Source organism: Amblyomma maculatum, chromosome 3 (genome assembly GCF_055883805.1).
Source record: "Amblyomma maculatum isolate TAMU_Amacu chromosome 3, ASM5588380v1, whole genome shotgun sequence".
NCBI classification, from domain to species: Eukaryota; Metazoa; Arthropoda; class Arachnida; order Ixodida; family Ixodidae; genus Amblyomma; species Amblyomma maculatum.
In genome coordinates, this window is record NC_139346.1 from 156386139 (window position 1) to 156407317 (window position 21179).

The 21179-nt window shown below is 49.2% G+C and overlaps 1 protein-coding gene across 1 annotated transcript in view; it reads left to right on the forward strand.

Annotated features, from left to right (window-relative positions):
• Positions 1-21179, forward strand: part of LOC146196567 (transducin beta-like protein 2) — a 262041-nt gene that overhangs the window by 132203 nt on the left and 108659 nt on the right. Inside the window, exon 4 of the mRNA XM_084598315.1 lies at positions 14894-15168. Coding sequence (XP_084454441.1) covers positions 14894-15168 — 275 coding nt within the window. The remainder of the gene's footprint in view (positions 1-14893; positions 15169-21179) is intronic.

Here is a 21179-nt window from a genome sequence, read left to right on the forward strand (position 1 = left end):
TAGACATCTACTGGTTTGTCATACACAAAACCTCCTGCGGGATACCCAGAAATTTCCTCTCCGAATAACGCGTGCCGTGCTTCGTAAGATACTGTACAAAAGGATATGTGACATGTCCTCAAGTTCACTTTCAGTTCTGAGTATTTCTTCGAGGTGTGTACTCTTGCTGCCTAATTGAGCCGCTCAGTAATTGGCAGTCCACGAGTGCGTCCCGTCGTGTCTGCCATCCTGGTTGTGGCCTAAGCTTTTGCACACTGGCTCGAACAGTCGCAGGCGTAACCAACTAAAGCCAAGCCATAGTGCACGCAACTCTGCGAGATGGCTTTGAGCAGGAGAGAGAAAAAAAAAAAAAGGAAAGAGAGAGGAGCAAGCTCGTAGCGCTGTGTACGATGTCTTCCTTCCTTTCCGTGTGCTTTGCCATATCGGCGACCTTCACTGTGTCACCCCCCCCCCCCCCCCCCCTTTTTTTTTTGTTTTTGTTTTGTTTTGTTCTGTGCGCGTCAGACGCGGCATAGCGGTACCTCCCGCTATGCGTGCAATATGCATACGTGCGTTGAGCGTGCGCGTCCGCTCTCTCTCGCTCTCTATCTTTCTATTGGCGGCACTCTTGTTGGCGGGCGGGAGGATGCGGGAGCCATCCGTTGCCCCATTGCGTCACCGTCGGTCTCTCCAGGCACAGCGCCAGTAAAGCGCCAATGTCGCCTGTAGCGCAACAGTGTTTTTTTTTTTTCTAATTTTTTATTTTTGTTTGTTTTACTGCCGAGCGCGCCGAGGTATTGGTCGCGAGCGGTGTTCGTTCGCTGCTCGAGTTCAGGGACGCTCGGCAACGTCGTTGTCGCTGCTACACAGCTGCTCCGATGCCCTACGTATGGATGTAGTTGTCGGCGGGGTTGTTGTTATCCAGGGTATTCGAACCTGTACGTGCATCGGTGTTGTATATAATAGATAACAACAGCAGCAGCTATGTGCAAGGTCGGGATAGCTGGGCCGCGTTTATCGGTACATCGGTTGATCGGCAACAGAAGAAACTCCAACTACTGGGTTTCGTTTTCCCCCTTTCATTTTTTTTTCTTCTCTTTATTGATACTCGATGGATTGCGTGCTTAGCGACAGTAACTGTCAAGGCCTTCTTCGTACCGCGGCGGTAACCGAAAACACAAGCTCGCGCGCCTGAAAAATAGGCTAGTTTTTGCAGCGTTTCCTGGGGTAGATGCGTGTCTAAAGCGTCTAAAGAAAGCGTAGAGAGAAGATGGGAAATGCTACTGCAGACTTGATGCCGAGCACTTTTCGCCGAAAAACCCGCGGCTCAGCTCGACGAAGCTGGAAATGTATACGCGACGGCTCAGCCTTCTCTTCGTGGTATAAGGTTACGCAACTGGTCGTCTCGTAACCTTGTCCCCAGATGTGCGAAGAGCGAGAGAAAAGAGGAAGACAAAAAAAAAAAAAAAAAGCGGTATATCTCTGATGCTTTATGCGTTAGTTTGCAGCAACGTTCCTAGATAAGAGTCGGTTATCTAAGAACGTCGGGTCGCAGCGAAGTTCGCCGACTGTTTTAATTAGTAGAAAAACAGGACAAATCGTGTGTAAACGAGAGCTTTCCCTTTTTATGATCCTCGCCTAGTATTATATATACTATGCTATGCGATAGGCACACAATTTGAGCGCCGGTCTTGGTCACTTAGCAGCGTTCTGTTTGTGAAATAGATGAGGTCGTGTGCTCTAAACATTTCCTCTGTGCGACAGCGTTTAGATGGAAGTGTGGTCGAAAAATGCAGGTTTCGGTGTGTCTTCGAAAATTAAAAAAAAAAAAAAAATCTGTGTCGGAACGAAATTGGCGCCGCATTGTATGGCGCGCTCCGTAGGTATACTTGTTTTGGCCCGTAAAAGCTGACTCTTGTCCAGCCTCGACTAGTTCGTTTGCTCTGCAACTGTGCTGACTATCCATGCAGATGATACGTGAGGTTTCGTTTGGTTTGTGGGGTTTAACATCCCAAAGTGAAGAGATGATACGTAAGGGAAGGAGGCTAGCCGCCTCCGCTGGATGCATATGGCTAGCGATTTCAGCCTTCAACAGCGATACAGGCAAAAGTTGTCTTTCAGTTAAACAAAAAAAAAAAAGAGTATATGACCCATACGTCTAAGGACGCGGTTCTACATGGCACACAAATAATCGAGTGCACAACAAACTCCTTGTGACGGCGAGGCTGTAAAAGTATTTTGAAATTATTCGTCTGCGTCAACGGAGCCGTGTACTGTGCGATGTCAGTGCACGTTAAATAACCTCCAATGTTCTAAACTAACCGGGACCCTCCACCACGGCGTCCCGCACCACCTGGGTTGCTTTGGGATATATAAACCCCATTAAACTTAACCAAACCCTTCTTCCTCTCGCCTTCTTGCAGTATGAAAATGAGATGTAGTAGTCGCGCAGACTACTACATCTCAACGTATCATCAACTAGCCCAACAAAGGACTATTCTGAAACAAAAAATGAGGCCGGATAATAACCACTAAATATAGCTCTCAGCAATTCCGACTCGAATACAGGTGAAAAATGTGTTCCAAATAATGGAGTTAACGGACGTTCTTTTAATGCTCTTCGCCCTGGCAATCCTTTCCTTGCCACCCTCCCTAAGCGTTCCCCCTCAGATTCACCCCCTCTTCACGGAGCCTGTCTGCGGTTTCAGTCTCAGCACGGGTGTCGCATACAATCTACGAGGTGTGCCGCGCTTGACATTATATTAACCACGGCCCTAGGCAGCAACTGCATCCTCGATCTATATTTCCTTGTGCGTCCGTGCCTGTGTGTTTCGGGCTACATTCGCGTGAACGCGCTGGAAGCGCATCGACCAAACGTGCATCAAGGCTGCCGTGATGGTGGCGCCACACGGCGTCGAGTCTAAAAGTGGGAGCGCTCTCTAGCTGTCCTGACCGCCACTTCGCAGCACCGGGTAGGTTGTAGGCGAGCGGCTGAGGCTAGCACAGCAATGCCTTTTCAGACCCTCGAGTGCGATAAATATACGCCTTACGAATTGATGACGTCACAGTGCTTTACAACCACCTGTGACTTTTAATGTTGTCCCTAGTGCCCGGAGACTTGGGGCATTCCCAAAGTATATGGTCGAGTGTCCCCTTCGCTTCGCAGGCTTTACATTTATCATTTTTTCTCTCGTCTTTCTGGGTGTGAAACAAGCAGACAGAATTCGGAAAATTTCCGGCTTGTAATCACCGCCAGGCTGTGGCCTCTTTATTATTTAAGCTAGGATCCGGTGGCGGCATCATACGCTTTCCTAATCTGTAATTTTCGATTATTTCTTTATAGGTTTGCAAACGTTCGTCCATCGCCTGGCAGTCGGGCGGCTCCGCGTTTGCCCGGAAGTAAAGATCTCGGGCTAAATCATGGGCCGCCTCGTTGCCGGGGACGGACGTGTGTGCTGGAACCCAAATTAGGGTGATTTTGCAATCGATTTCAGCTGCAGCTGTTAGAATTCGGGCGGCTTCTTGCGAGACCCGGCCTTTTCCGATATTCCAGAGAGCAGTTTTACTGCCGCTAAATATCAATCTAGCCTTCGTTCCGACGCAAGCGAGCGCTATTGCGACCTCTTCAGCCGTGTCTACATTAAAAGTAGAGAAGCCTGGGTAACCCTGCTGCGAAGCGACGTCCCCGCTGACTAGCAAAAAGCCGTCCGCCTGGCGGCTGAGGCCGCGAATAACCAATGTATATTCGCCAGTCCTGTAGTCGCGGAGGTTCCAGCCCCCGTTCCTCAGGCCTGCGTGCCAGGAGCAGGGAGTAGGGGGCCTCCTAAATCGGTGGAAATGGAAGTTTTAATCAATCAATCATTCAATCAGTCAACCAATTAATCAATCAACCACCTGTGAACTCAAGCGACCCAGGTCTTGGGAGTGCCTTGAATGCGACGTGGTTTCTAACCGAGCTCGACGCTGTTTACACGTGGCTAAATCTAGACGCGGTAGCCATTATGCGTATTCACGCTGGCGCAGTCTTTCCTCCTCCCTCTCTTTCCTCTTTTGTTTCCGATCTGGGCCGTCGCGGGGTCGTCGTTGTGTCTGCGCGGCTGGCCGCTTGTGGGCGAGGACGTGTGCCGCACAGGTGGCCGCCGCCTGTGCCGCCGCCTGTGCCGCCGACTGCGAGCTGTCTCCCGTGCTGCTGGTGACTCAATGTGGAGCGCGTGACCCTTTCTTCGACTGCGTCTGTCCTTTGTGCGATGTTTTGGGTCGGAGCTGGAGCGGCTGTTCGATTGTGCCCGCAAGACATTTGCAGCTGCAGGGCCTTGTAAACATGAACGCGCTTGCAGCTCGTTGCGCGCAGCTATCGGGTTAATTGTTATAGCTATGCATCGCATGCTTTCTGCGAGAGCAGAGCAGTTTCGTTCGGTCATGAGAAATGCGAAGTTGAATCTGAATGAACCGACGGTACGCCAAAGTAATCCATTCCAATAATAAATACTACTACTACTACTACTACTACTACTACTACTACTACTACTACTACTACTACTACTACTACTAATAATAATAATAATAATAATAATAATAATAATAATAATAATAATAATAATAATAATAATAATAATAATAATAATAATAATGGCTATCTTAAATTCTTTCCTTTTCTTCCGTGTGCAAATCTAAGCGGGCTGTGGACAGTACGTTTGTTAATCTAGTGCCCACCTACAGTCAGCAGCTTTTGTAGACATTAACTACGTGTATGTGATAAATCCTCGAACTTTACCTTGTTGTAAGTGCAAGATTATGCATGAATGTACACGTGCTTTATTGCGTCATTATACACAGAATACCGGAGACGTAGTACATGCGCAGACGTATAGTACCGGTTTACTGGGCGTCTCCTGCGTGATTCACTCTGGCCACGGCATATGGTTCAACTGCTGTTTATTGCTGGGCGCTACCTGGTTATTCTATGCATAACTAGTAGCGAGGCAAGGAGTGCCGTGGCTGCAACGATATACTTGGTTGTGGGTGATGTTAAGGCAGAATGTACAACTGCCTCTCCGGCACCGGCTGCAACGGCATTCTTTACGCCAGCAGCAATGAAAGCATCCCTGGAGACTGCGTTGGTTCCACCTGCCGCTAGGCCACCTCCTATAGTATCCAACGTTGCACCCCCGGTGGTAGCTGCGGTAGGAGCGGGAGTTAGGCCGCGGTTGGTAGCTACCGCCTCGCGAGTTGACGGCGCGAGTTGGGGGCCCTTTTTTCGCTGCAGATGGGATGACGTCACTGCGGCTGTAGCGCATCTCGTGGAAGGAGCGGGAGTTAGGCCACGGTTGGTAGCTACCGCCTCGCGAGTTGACGGCGCGAGTTGGGGGCCCTTTTTTCGCTGCAGATGGGATGACGTCACTGCGGCTGTAGCGCATCTCGTGGAAGGAGCGGGAGTTAGACCGCGGTTGGTAGCTACCGCCTCGCGAGTTGACGGCGCGAGTTGGGGGCCCTTTTTTCGCTGCAGATGGGATGACGTCACTGCGGCTGTAGCGCATCTCGTGGAAGGAGCGGGAGTTAGGCCACGGTTGGTAGCTACCGCCTCGCGAGTTGACGGCGCGAGTTGGGGCCCCTGTTTTTGCGCAGCTGTGCTTGGCGGCGCGCCAAAGGTCACGCTAAAGGTCAATGGTAGCTACCGCCTCGCTACGCGAAGGGCTGAAAAGTGAAAGTAGTATTGCTTTTGCAATAATAATAGATATGGCTCTGCCTGGAGGCAGCTGAGATGTCCGGGCACTCATCGTAAGGCTGTGTGACGTCATGTGAGCAAGTGACATGGTCGAATGGGCAGGACCCTGTAACTTTTGCTTTCCACTTCAGACTGGAGGATGATGAAAATCGCACCTTCCGAGACGCTTACATTCTTTGTCGGACATGGTGTATACTTTAGGCCAAGCAGGCACGCTCGTACGGCTCGATTAAGCGGGGCTTTATATCTATATGTCGGGTGGTTTCTAATACAAATGTGGCCGTTTACGACTTCGTGCTAGCGAGTGTTAGTGAGATAACAGATGCATAAATTAAGCGATTGGTGTGTTCGAGGATTCTCAAGGGGAGCCGGTGAACGGGAGCCGTAGTTAATGCTGTCGCGTTATACCATTAAAGCCGGAGCTTAAGTGCATGCCCCCCCCCCCCCCCCCCCACACACACACACACACACACACACATGAAACTGTACCAAACAGCGGAAATGGTAATAATAATAATAATAATAATAATAATAATAATTTGGTTCACAGGAAGCGAAAGGCGCTGTATCTGTCACACTTGTTCTGCGGAGAAGATTGATTTATATGAAGGGCTTCAGGGTTATGTAGAGGACAAGGAGTTGATACCTGAAACAATGATTGGTTTCAGGGCTAATTTATCAACGCAAGAAGTCATGATACAGCTAAAAAAAGACGTGGTTGATCCTGGGTACGGCACGGGCACCAAGGCTATCTTGGGGCTCGACCTAACTAAGGCCTTTGACAATGTTACCCATGAGGCAATATTGAGGAACCTATCGGACATAAGACCGGGGGGTAGAACCTTCCGGTACATGAGATCGTTTCTGGAGGGTAGGACTGCGGAGATTATAGTCGGAGAAATGAAATCGGATCCCTTCCCATTGGGGGGCAGGGGGACACCGCAAGGGTCGGTATTATCGCCGTTCCTATTTAATCTCGCATTGATCAAGATACCACCCAGGCTGCAAGGGATATCGGGACTTAAACATACATTTTATGCGGATGACATTACTCTTTGGGTAACAAGAGGCAGTGACGCACATTTGGAAGAAACTCTACAGCACGCGGTGAATATTGTTGAGGAGCTAGCAGGGGAAGCAGGACTCTCGTGCTCTCAGCCCAAGTCCGAGCTTTTTGTGCTGAGGGACAAGCCAAGAGGGATACATGCGAGGCACTATGTGCCGCCACTGCCTTTAGAGGTCAAAGTGGGGGGCGTACCGGTCGCTGAGGTCCAAACGATCAGGATCCTGGGTATGTATCTGCAGACTAACAGGAAAAATAGCGAGTCCTTGAAAAGGCTTAAAAATACTGTCAATGCTACCGTGAGGCTATATAATCAGGAGAATCGCTAATCGTAAGAGAGGGGTTAAGGAAAAGGACTTGTGTAAGCTGGTGCAGGCGTTTGTGCTCAGTAGAATAGTGTATGCGACGCCTTATTTGAAGTTGGACGCGACGGAAAAAGGCAAGGTGGAGGCTATGATTAGGCAGGCATATAAAGCGGCCCTTGGGTTGCCTCACAATGCGTCTACCGAAAGGCTGCTGGGATTAGGGGTGCACAACACCCTAGAAGAACTACGGGAGGCGCACTTGGTGATGCAGCTCGGTAGGCTTTCAAAAACAAAAGCAGGAAGGGACATATTGGAAAGGATCGGCGTTGGAGTTGACGCTCCAGCTGGTGACACTAAAACTCAGATTAGGCGGGAAATGCACAAGGGCTTGTACATAAAACCTTTGCCCAAGAACATGCATCCAATACATCACGAGGACCGCAGGAAGGCAAGAGCCAAAGCTTTACATGTTAAGTACGGGAAGTACAACGGGGCAGTATATGTAGATGTCGCCGAGTATAGGGACAAGGACGCATTTGCGATTGCGGTGGTGGACGGGCGGGGACGCTTGATCGCCTCCGGATCAGTCAAAACCCGCTCCCCAGAAACTGCAGAGGAAGCGGCGATAGCACTAGCTATTACTAGTAGTAATGCTGACTTGATCTTCAGCGATTCCAAAACAGCCATCCGAAATTTGGCGAGGGGCAGAATATCTGTCACAGCGGCGCGATTGCTGAATCGGGCCACGGGGCGAGGGACTACGGAGGCGGAAATTGTCTGGGTACCAGCACACTCTGGGAATCCTGGGAACGAGACGGCTCACATGAATGCTCGAGGTTTCGTCAGCCGAGTAGGTGAGCCGGACGTTCCGGGAAGGTCCACGAGAGATGGGCTGGTATCCTTTCATGACATTACTAATCATTTCAAACTTGAGCGGAGGATTTACCCACCCCCGGACAAGCAATTGGTGAAGGCGCAGGAATGCGTCTGGCGACGATTGCAGACTAGATGTTTCTTAAACCCATACGTGTTGAGCAAAATCTACCCGGACATTCAGCCGGAGTGCAAATGGTGTCAGGAATTGGCAACCTATGACCACATATTATGGAGCTGTAGCATAGCACCGCCACCGGCGGATATTATGCGTGATCCTTCCCTCGAGCAGTGGGAGGCCGTGTTGGCCAGCTCAGACCCGGTCGTCCAGACCAGGGCCGTGGAGTGGGCCACCCAGGTCGCCGTCAGCCATGGGTTGATGGCCATCTAACACGGAACCATCCATACATGCTCTCTGACGAAAATAAAGTTTTTCCATCCATCCATATGAAGGGAAAGGCGTGGTAACTGTCTCACTTGTTTTCTGTGGACACCTCAACCGCGCCGTAAGGGGAGGAAGATGGGGTGAAAGTGGAAGGAGAGAAGGAGGAGCCGTAGTGGAGGGCTACGGATTAATTTCGACCACCTGGGGATCTTTAACGTGCGCTGACATCGCACAGCACACGACGCCTCTTCGTTTCGCCTCCATCGAAACACAGCCGCCGAGGTCGGGTTCGAACCCGGGTACTCCGGCACAGTAGTCGGGCGTCTTACCACTGCACCACCCCGGCGGGGCACCTGAACCGCGCCACATGAAAAGAGAGGAAGGCGGGTGTGAAGTGGATACAGAGGTGCCATAGTTGAGGGCTACGGAGTAATTTGAACCACCTGGGGATCTTTAACGTGCGCTGACATCGCACAGCACACGGACGCCACTTCGTTTCGCCTCCATGAGGCGTAACAGCGCCAAATTAGGTTGCGCTCTCACTATTTTGGTTTTCTCACAACCTTGAGGGCGTTTGGCGGAGCCTCTTTAACAGCGTCAACCCTCTTCGTTTTCATACAACTGACGTCGTCTTCGAGACGGGGTCACGGGAAACTAAGTCAAAACAAATCATCTCTGAAAAAAGCTCGCGCGTCATTTCACTCGGCCGGTGACTGAGTGGCTCAGTGTGCAAACAGGCTCATGTTTGCAGCAAGAAGCGGTCGGCTTGCGGCGAACGTGAGAACGAAGGAAGAGTTGTTTCCTTTTGCCTCTCAGAGAGAAGAAGAAAGGGTTCGGCGAGGGCAATCGCGAATGTCGACAGACTCGGAGAAACACAAACGGCGCGTGCCTCCATCTTTCGTGTCGTCATTCCATTCCTGGGCCGCGTGCGATTCCAGGGTGTATCGGAGGACGCTTACTCGCAAGCCTCTTGCCTGGAAATATACGATAAAGCGAGCCTCTTTTCCCGCGAACCCATGTGGCGCAGCAGCGTCCACGTGCCGCCATGGCGTGTTTGTAAACTCTATGGAAAGAGCACGTCGACCCCGTGCCAGTGCGCTTCTCCGACGTTTCTTTGCACAAGCGTGTTGTTGCAGCAGTGCGGGGGAAAGTCTGTTTTTAACGATCTCAAGATAGCTAGGGCTGAAACGGAAAATATGCCGCAGTGCTTGACCGCAGGGCCGCGGGAGAGGCATCGGCACTCCCGTTGCGAGGGCTGTCTCGTGGCGTTCGGCACCTGGGGACTGTGGTCCTGAGGGACTTAACAGGGTACCGCGTTTGCTCCTGTATGACTCGCAGTGGGGGAGGAATTCTGAAGCATCGTTTGCTAAGAGTAAGCAGTGTGTTTGGTAGAGCGCGACAATAAAACTCCGTTCCTTTCCCCCTCGATTCTCATTGCGATTTTTTTCCATTCGCTGCTCCTCCTTTCCCGTTCTGCCTTTCCTTCTTTCATTCCTCCATTATCTGTACTTCATAATTTCCTTCCTGCTTTTGATAGCCTCCGTCCCTCACTTCCTTCATTTCCTTCTAATACTGTCTCGGTTTGCTCTTTTCCGACCCTCCACACACACACACACACACACACACACACACACACACACACACACACACACACACACACACACACACACACACACACACACACACACACACACACACACACACACACACACACACACACACACACACACACACACACACACACACACACACACACACACACACACACACACACACACACACACACACACACACACACACACACACACACACACACACACACACACACACACACACACACACACACACACACACACACACACACACACACACACACACACACACACACACACACACACACACACACACACACACACACACACACACACACACACACACACACACACACACACACACACACACACACACACACACACACACACACACACACACACACACACACACACACACACACACACACACACACACACACACACACACACACACACACACACACACACACACACACACACACACACACACACACACACACACACACACACACACACACACACACACACACACACACACACGCATATATATATATATATATATATATATATATATATATATATATATATCGAAGGGCTTTAGGTGGCTGAAAGTGGTCCGCAACCTTCACTACAAAATCACTAAAATGTTTCTGGTAGCTTAGTGCACGATTTTGGGTCAGTCAAACCCCGCGTACTTGTGGTGCCGAAAGAAGTTTGAGGGGAGGGTCCCAGAGCCCTAGGGTACCTTGATGCGCGCGTACCCATAGGGCTCGCGCATCAAGCCGGGAAGCGGCAGGCTGTAATCGTGTAAATGCGGTATCGATCTCGGGAGTGCGGCAACTGTGCCCGCGCGTGCCATATAACCTTTTGCTCCATCGCGGGCGAGCCGACGCGCCGGATGTTTATATAGGTTGGTCATTGCTTGCCCGTTATAGCACGGCGCTTTCGTCACTCGCCGAGCCGGACGGCTCGAAGGGTTAACCCTTTTATAGTCCAGCAGGCCAATGTTGCGCAATAAATGTTTTATAGCTATCCTGGTGAAGCGTCCGTATTGAAATCCGAAGATGTTCAACTCGCTGTAACAGCCGCAGCTTTTGCAGTTTGTGGTAGATTTATTTATTTATTTATTTATTTATTTATTTATTTATTTATTCTCTAACCGACTTTTCGATCTCTCGGCAGTAACAACCATCTTTGCTCCTTGACAACGACGTGAGATCACCGAAATTAACTTCGAAACGATGCACCCCTTTTGAAATTTCGAGCGTCTGAACCACCGGGGTAGAAAGCAAACGAACGGTGGGACGAACTAGGTGGTTTTTACTCCCCGGTGTTCATCTGTCTTCTCGCTCTCTGTGCTGCAATCATAATCGTCATCATCAGCCTGACTATACCCACTGCAGGGCGAAGGCCTCTCCCATATTTCTCCACTTAACCCCGTTCTGTGTAGCTGCATTCACTTGACCCCTATGGACTTCTTAACCTCATCCGCCCACCTAACTTTGTGCCGCCCCCTGCTACGCTTTCCTTCCCTTGGAATCCAGTTTGTTACCCTAAGCGACCATCGGCTATCCTCTCTTCGCACTACATGCCCTGCCCATGCCCATTTCTTCTTCTTAATTTCCGCTGCAATGCGAGTCAATAACTTTTATAGGGCATTTGTTGCTAGCGGAATCATTGACCTTTTATCGAAGTACACGATGCTACGCAACAAGCAGGGAAAAACAAAATGCCCCTAAGTCGTCCACGAGCAATACACCCCATCCGGAGGCTGAAGAATCTGTTGCAAGAAAGACTTGTTCGGGGCAGCGGAACAATCGACAGGCTAGAATACGGAGAGAAGCGCCTGGCGCTTTTCGAAACGTGTCAGAGGTGCGAGTTTATACACTCAGGCGAAGCGGTGCCGCCTACGTGTGCCTCCACGTGCAAGCAGAGGAAGCAAATAGGTTAAAAGCAAGTTGCGGTAGCAGTATTTACGAAACTATCTCTCACTGTACGTGTGTGCTTGCGTGAATGTGTTTATGTACCTAAAAACGTCATTGATGAACCTTATGTGTTAGTCCACTCTCTGCTTTGACGGCTACGCTCAGAAGCCGGCGACTTCTCAGTCTTCTATTCTGAATGCAATGCTTTCGACTTTCTCGGCACTGAGCAGGTTCAGCCTGTATGTTCTGATTATCTTTTACATGCAGTGATGATTGCGATAACTTGAGCCGTCGTGATGCTTCGCGTGTAGGAATCATCTTCTCACATAACTGTAAGCAGCCTCTTGTTTTGACGCATGCAACTACTCAAGCATACTGATCTTTGCACAACGGGAAACTAACAGCCTCCGCAGCCCTGGCCTTCTTTAACTTGAGCTAATTGTTCGTTAATGGACCAGATATAAGATGCTCCGCCCGAAGACCTTCAGAAATAAGTAAAAGTAGGTTTATTGACAAACGCCCCGCCACGGCGGCTTAGTGGTTGGGGCGCTCGAGATCTAATAATTAACTTCTTAAGTATAGTATAATCACGCTTCTTGTTTAGTTGTATTGGTTTGCAGCCGCGCCGTTAGACGTATCGACATCAGGTTTTAAATTTTCGGGAAGACGATTTTCGATGGCGCTGCAGCGCGGAAAATTATTTCTTTATATACACGGGCGGAAAATCGAAGCCGACTATCCGCAGCGCTCGTTCAGCAACGTCCGCAGTCACTGGTCGGAATAGACCCTCCTTGCATGATCCGGCAGCATTCTCGCGGCGCTGAGCCGATCTAGGGGGAAGATAATCGTTAAACGCTCGCCACCGAAAGAGTGGTATTTAACGACTACTTTAATGGCCGACGTAATGAGCAGCATCGCATGGCATAAACCAGCTTGCACCGATGTCGCCACCGAAAGAGTGGTATTTAACGACTACTTTAATGGCCGACGTAATGAGCAGCATCGCATGGCATAAACCAGCTTGCACCGATGATGTCATTACAATGATAGCAGCTGACGCCTTCAAACGATCGAAGCTTCGTCGCACGATTCAGCGTCAGGATTGCAATGTACGATATCGCGGTCAAAATAATGTTTGGAGCACGCTGCGACGTCCCAACTCGTACTGTATCTTGATGAAAGGAAACGCTTTTGTGCACGAGCGTATCACTCAGTGTCAAGCGCGTGATACAGCCCTTGATATCTGCCGCGGTTGCTCGGACGAGGGCTGTTTGACGGCAGAAGCGTGCTTCGTATTATTCCGGCCACGACCGTTCAGCTGTAAAAAAGCAGCGGACCTTCACCAGACGCTCTCGTGCAATCGCGCATATATAGTATGTGTTGTGCCGAGGTTACCGACAACTTATACTGCTCGAGCGTGTCCGTTTCTGACTTGTCACGCATATATATATATGGCGCGCTACATATGCTGCTGCTCATCAGCTGTGCACGCAATGCGCTGATCAGGAGGGGAGCGAGAGTGGAAAACGCAAGGTTAAAACAAGAATTTTTCTGTGTTGTTGTATGGCCGTGTTGGCCCCTGTGCTTTCTGTGTAGGGACGCGATGTCTGCCGCCTCTGCTTCAGCGCACGGTATTTACTGCGTTTATTTTGAATAATTTCTCTTTTAACACAAACACGCAAGCGCACTCGGTTCACGGGCGACGGAAATTCGTCTGCCGACATCATCCTTCATTCGGCGCCCTTGCGAGAGAAGGACTCTCCCCTCATGCCTACGCCGGATGTTATTTATACACACTCCCCTCTCTCTCTCTCTCTCTCTCTCTCTCTCTCTCTCTCTCTCTCTCTCTCTCTCTCTCTCTCTCTCTCTCTCTCTCTCTCTCTCTCTCTCATCTGCACGTTTGCGTGGTTTTCGCGGTAATCCGAAACCGTGAAACGAGCGTGCACGGAGTGCCACGAAGGGGAGAAAACTAACGCAAAAAGGGAAATGAAAGGGAGAAAAAAAAAAAGCGAAGAAAATCCCTGCGCGAGTCATCGCTGCCTTGGGGTGTCGTGTGTATCGGTTGCGTCTGCGTGCGTGTCGATTTGCATGGATACGCATCGGCGGCGTGGGCGTAATACGCCTTCTGAGGTTTCTCTATATGTGCGAAGGTTAGCGGTTACTATACACGAGCAGTGAGTGGCCAGACCTCTCCAGCTCGGCTGTCCTCCAGACGCGCGCCATTTTTCTTCTTTCTTTTTTTTTTCTTATTTCTTTTTTTTCCTGCTTTTCTGTTGTGCCTGGAGCCAGTCTGAGTTCTCAGTGACGACCACAAATTAAGGACAATGGTACGCAGCAATTACGGAGTGCGTGATTTCCTTGAGGCGGAGCACTTTCGACCTACGACCTAGAAGCGCCACTCTTGCAATTGTACAGAAAACACTCTTCGTGAGGTGAGCAGATTTTGAAGGGTATAGTTCAGAAGGGAAACTGAGTCGCCTTAAAAGTAGAAAATGCTTTCTTACAACTTTAATCTACCGTATTTTTTTCTTTTGCCGCTTTCTATGCCGTTATAGGTGGTTTCCATTGTATTCACGTTTTTGTTCAAGTTGTTTCTTGCGTTGCTTGTCATCTGTGTGCTGGTTGGGTATTCGTATACCTCCATCATATCATCGCTTTGCGGAAGGGCTAAATGTCCAAAACACATCTTGTTTCTCATCTCTGATCAAGGTCATAAGTAGTGAAGTGAAGCTAACGAAAATCAGGAATACCATTCAACTCTGTCAACGAAACAAGCAAGGCAGGGGTGTAGCCAAAAGATACAAACGTTTTCATTTTGGGCCAGTCAAATTAAAGCCTGCAAAACTTCTAACAGCCGATCCTTACACGAGCTGAACACATCTGTGTAATAGCACGTATCATTCCCCCATCCACCGTAATAACTCTATGACCGTAATGACGGTCAAATTCGCTGTTAGACACATGAACACTACATAGATGTAATCGCTTAGTATGTAATGGGTGGTCTGCGTTCGTCCGCCACCCTGAGACGTCCCTCTGATTGTAGGTCCGTGCGTCTGAACGTGGAGCTGGACCATGCCAAGCGGGCCAAGTGGAGCCCCGACAACCGGGCCCTGGTGTTGTGCACGGCGCTGGAGAACCGCGTGCACGTGTACCGCGTCAAGCGACGTGAGGACGGCTCCCCCGGAAGCGCCGAGCCCCTGCTCCAGTTCCGCGACGCGCACCGCTCCTCGGAGCTGATTAACGTGGGCATCGCCTGCAACGGGAACTTCATCATGAGCATCTCCATGGACACCACGCTCTGCGTATGGAGCCTAAAAGGTGAGTCGAGAAGCCACATTGCATATGCTGGTGTTCAATACACATCTGGAACATGGTCGCTACTAACTGGAACGGTAATTAGAACATATTGGCCAGCTGTCTAATTATTATTCACGAGTATGTTTCAACGAGGTATATGTCCGTGCGGTCAGAGAACACACCTATATTTCTTGCATCATTTTGTGAAAAAATATCCGTTGAATGAAATAACATTCCATGTGTAAACGGGCACTGTCTATGTGAGCAGTGCTTATAGTATGTAATTACGCGATGGCTTTTATGGGCCTTATTATTTGAAATGTGTGCGTCGGTACTTTGTGATTCGCCGTCAAAACCTTACGTAGTGTCGCGTACAAATCGTTTGGAAAGTTGTGCAAAGCAACGTGGAGTCATAAAATAAAAAGAAAAAAACACTTGTTCCACTCAGCAGTCGTCAAACGAAGTGCGCGTTAAGTTAATTAACGCGCCGCCCACGTCTTTGCGTCCTGCCATCAGGTATAACTTAATAGTTCGTAAAAGCGTTGCACCGCCTCGTCACAGGGCCACGCAATCAGAGTAGGACACCGCCGGTTCAAGCTTCTCTTGCGAACGTATTGGAAACCGGAGGAAGTGCGTGCAGCTGAACGCCATCGTCATATATGTTCCAGCTTCTTGCGTATTCTCGGTTCGCACGACGCGTTGGTGCGACTGGGTACAAGCACTCGCATGACATGGTTCCCTCCGGCTTTCGTCATTAAAGGCCTTGTTACGCAGAAAGTGCGGCGTCGGCGTTGTCGGTTTTGTGAGCGAAAATTGATGGGCATGGCCCTGGCACGTGGTAGTCCGCAGCTGACACGACTATACGTGACATCAGAAAGTTGGGAGGGACTGCCAACTCGGGTCGCTCATTTAAGGTGGGAAGGTGGAATAGGACCAACCTTCCAGGGCTCTTGGCCACGCAGGCCGACACCACCGAGATTTTAATAGGGCCTTTGCATCACCTTCTCTCACATCAGCGAACGTCATGACAAGCGGATGAGCGACAAAGGATCAGCCACTGAATCTGCGCGTACAGGCTTGGGTAAAAGGGCGAGATGACATCATGTGACTCGACACAGATTCGCGCTCGCACCTTCATTTGCTGGTACTTTATCGCCATCCGCCTGTCGTGACGTAGGCTGCTGGGGAGCGCAGGCCTTGTTAAAATCTCGGTGGTGTCGCGCAGGCACGTTTACGGCTATTTTAAAAGGGGGCTTTGTATTTCGGATGGCCGCCTACTCTGTCGCACCGTACCGTTTAAGGCAGGGGCGGAGCTTGAGTGTCCCCCACTTTTTGTAGGCCTAAACATGCGTCTGTGGTTCACAGCATTTTGCAAGCTGACCTTCTTTTTACGCGATAGCGTTAATGGTCCCCTTCACTGAAAATATGGCGCCGGCGTTGTGAGCTAAACATCGCGAGCATGGCGCTACCAAGCGGTAGCTGGCAGACGACGTATGACCGAGCACTGACTGGACGTGCTCTTTGCACAAGCTGCCAACTCGGGTCTCCTCATTAATATGGGAGGGTGATATCAGGATCAGCCTGTCAGGACCCAATTGCATTCACGTTACCCCTAGGACACGCAGGCACGTTCACACGGCTCGGTTACAGCTGTGCTTTATATGTGGGTGGTAGCCTACGCTGTTACGTCATACCCTTAAAGGCAGAGCTTAAGTGTCCTTCATAATATTTCTTTCGATTTGTAACGGGTGTATGTACAAACGTTTTGCCACCTGACGGTTTGAGGTAGCGCTTGAAAGACGAAGAAGTTGGAGACTCTCGCGCGCTTCGGCTAGCTAGGGCTGTGTACTCTTGAGCTTGTGTCTTTGTGTTACCGTTTCCCGGGAACCTCTGTCTTGACTGTGTGTATCTGCCCTTGTTGCCGATTCCCATAAATCCCTGTCTTCGTGACAATATATAGGTGCGCAGCACACGTGTACACTTAGTCCCAGAGAGTCATCGATAATACTTGATTACGGTTTCTCTGAAAGCAGGCGAGAAATTTCCTTGTTACAGCAGATATTCGCGTTCTCGGAGTACGGTCATCTCTTTCCCAGTCGACTTGTACGAACGCTTCTTGTGACGAACGCCTGAACTAAACCTGTCACGGTAAGCACCAGTCATGATCGGCTAAAAGACCCAGCCAATCATTTGGTGATGTCTTTAAGCCAGTCTCACGGGGTGCAATTGCCCCTAAGATGTACAGCCTCGTCCATTTCTATCTATAACACGCTCACCGCCTTCAAAACGCTGTTGCGTTCGAACCGGCCACACAATAAAGCTAAGTGGCAGGCTATGTGAAGCAGCACATCCGGGTCCCTGTGTGCGTGCATCGATTTGCATCGGTATGTGGCTGTTTCGTACGTAATGTTGATTTGAAAGCAGTGTCTGTGTTATAGCTAGAAGTGGACCACCCTGAACAAGGATGACGGGTTTAAGCTTGTGCTACCTGGACCAACATTTGTTGAAGAGCTAGTACACGTCTAATGGTGTAGTTCTCACATAAAACGTGCGGTAGTCGCTTGGAGGTACACACGGGAAACCCATTGATTGTGCACAAATATATATACACATATAGTGCTTTTGCTCGGTTCAGCTCAAAATTTTATTTCGCTTACATGATCCATGGCTCCACTGATTAAGTGTATCGCAGCCTTCATCAGTGCACAAACATGTAATGCCCTCACGCAGCCATTGGCTAATGATGACGCAATTTACGAAGCGCCAAATTTCAGCACGTAACATCTTACGCAGAAAAATAGTAACTGGCATGTTTCCGCAAATGACTTCAAAAGATTGAGGTACGAGCGTTCTGAGAAAGAAGAGAGGAAGGTATGGCTTTAAAACGCGATTCAGCGCGCACGTGACTACGGTATGTCAATCACGATTTACAGGGCACTTTTACGCTTTGTACGCGCTACGTGCCAAAGGTTTAACCATCTATAAAAAAAAAATAATAACAAATGCACTTGAAATGCTAAACTGAAGTTGTCAGAAATTGATGACCGATGGTCGCGTCGTTAGCAGTCGCCGCATCACACAGCGTCGCCAAGCAAATAAATGACCGAGTTTATTCTCGGCTTGAGGGCACACACCAAGGACGGAGAAGACGGGAAGGTCGAGGGCATGCACCAACAGATGTAACAAGAACGATAGCAGGCGGGCCTGGAAGGAGGCACACGTAACCACCGCAGGCAGCGAGCAGGATGGCTTCGGCTCAGCTAACAGGCATGGCCTATATATGAGCGGTCGGCAAACTCACATTGCGATAACCGTTTGCAACAAAAATAACGACAACAGTCAGGCTGTTTATAGAGCAAATTGGTTGAATTACTGGAATTCTTTTTTACTGCTCGCATTTTATTTATTTATTTATTTATTTATTTATTTATTTATTTATTTATTTATTTATTTATTTATTTATTTATTTATTTATTTATTTATATACACAATGCTGCTGACCAGAACGGTCCAAGCAGGAGAGGAAACGTACATTTGTTAATAAACAACGAACAACTGACAGTAAACCACATTTTGCACGAAATATAAGGAGATAAGGAGGAAGCATTTTATGTGTTTCTATAATAAACACATTCCATTTCATCCAAGTCTTTTGCTAGGAAATAATGTCATTGTCGAAATTTCTTCTATTTTTGATTTTTTAAAAGAAGTGAAGAATAAACAAACTGTGAGTTATTTTTAACAAGAACTGCTTTACCTTAGTTTGGCGCATGATGCCTATGTGCCATGAAACCCAACACAATAACAACAATATCCCATGGAATCAGCAACGATATTAAGTCAAAATAGATTTTACACAGTGGATTACACTAACACAAGTTGTCAAAGTTATAGAGGGGTAGTACATTGTGTGCAAGTACATTCAGCGATTGCAACCACAAAAACGAGGAAGCACAAAATAATGCTGGTCATAATAGTTTATATGCATAAGACAAATGTATAGGAGGTCAAGGCATTGGATAAAGAAGAGGTGAATCTTGAGGCAAGGAATTCCAATCAGATATTGTTTCTGGGAAAAACGAAAATTTGAACAAAATCGTACGGGCAAGCATTGGCTTGATGCTATGACTGTTTTTGTCTGGAAGGTCTGCCCGTGTCTCTTTCAAAGTAATCAAAATAAAGCGGAATGCTGGTGAGACATATTCACGAACAAGCTGCACCAAGAGCGGTCTGCATAGCTTTCACATTTAAGGGATATTAAAGTAACCGTCAGGTTCGTTTTCGAGGTTAGACAATGGAGTCTAGAAATTGCCCAGACACGAGCATAGGTCCACTGCCGCGGATCAGTAATTTGGGCGCTCGACTGCGCTGAACCCACGGATGCGAGTTCAATGCCGACCGCGGCGTCCGCTTTACGACGGAGGCGATAAGCAAGGCCATAACCTCCTTTATGCTAAGGATGCTATGGCAAAGCGCTCGTGGGCTTTGCGATGTCAGTGCACGTTAAGAAACTTCAGGTGGTCGAAATTAACCTGCATCCTCCGCTGCGGCGTCCCTCATAACCTTGGTTGCTTTGTGATGATGTTAAACCCCACAAATGGAGATTGTTGTGGTTGACTATAATTCTCACGCGACCGGATATTTTTCGTCGCAATTTTTTTTCTTTTGTTTGGCCAACAATGGCCGGAAAAACAACAGCAACTACTATTAAAGAGTCGCTCGAACAGTGCTAACAATTAATCCTCGAACTGATTGCACGAACAGTGGAGAAATTAATGATCCCGCGAGAACAGGGACGTAAGTGCGGCCGTGGTCCGAGATGCGGAATACTGCTGCAAGCGAGCGACGCTTGAGTGCGCTAAGTTGCACTTCGTCTTCGTCTGTGCACACCAAAGCAAGCTGCAAAGAATAAGTACTTAGGGCCTAGCAAGTTGAGTCGAGAAATCCAAGGCCTGTGCTCCAGCTATGACGATCATTCGGCGGCCTACTAATGTATGAATCACAGCATAGACAGCGATCGTGCACAATCTTCCTGTGCACTTAAGTACGCTGTACGTCCGTATCGCAAGCTGAATTAGGTGATTTCGGCGACAATTATCCCAACGTTGTTCTCATCCTGTTAAGCGCGGCGAATTTTACCCTATAGGCGCATTACAGTGAAGAGGTCCTGCTGGATGAGCATCGAGGGGCACGCCAGCATCGCTAACAAAGCATTGCAACAGGGTTTTTTTTTGCGCGAAAGAATCAGCTTAGGTAAGCCACGCAAGGGGTATACTGGCGCGCTGCCATGGCGCTGTGCGGTGCGAGACAGTGCCTTTCGAAGGCGCATTCTCTTCCCTTGTCGCCGAGTGCGCGGGCCTATAAGGTCAAGGCAACGAAGATTGATATCGTAACTGGCCTCCGCATGACAGTGTGAAGCTGATGTGTGTATGTGTGCAACTATGTAGTGTGCTTTCCGGCGTTCTGAATGTATACGCACAATGCAACGCCTTTTTTGGCTTCCGCTAGGAGCATGAATAAACGAATGAAATTCCGTTTATTTCCAAAGCATTCGCCACTACCGGCGCACATCTAGCCGGCGCTGCTTGGCACGCTTTTACTGCACATACCGCAACTTCTGAGCATGTGTGTTTGTCGTGCGCGTACGTGTGTGTCTTGTGCGGGCGCAATGCCGGAAAGGCGCGGGAACGTGAGCGAGCTGCGATCTCAGCTAGGCTTTCTATGTCGAAACGGCCGACAGTGTTTAGGCCAGCTGTGGCTGCAGAGGGTAGAAGCAGCAGCTAGTTGCACTGATGCCCCGGTGGGAAATCGAGCCCGAATGCTCTGATTAAGGAGAATACGTAGCTTGTCTCTCTCTCTCATTTGCTCTCTGTCTTTCCTGTTTTTTTTTTTTTTTTTTTTTTCCTTGCGCTCCGACCGAAGCATTAACAACATTGCTAGAGCCCCTGGCGCCAGCATGGCCCGGCAGTACTTTCTTGCCTGCCTTCAGCCGCTTTCTGGCTCCTCGCTCTATCTCGCCTGTGCCGCATCTG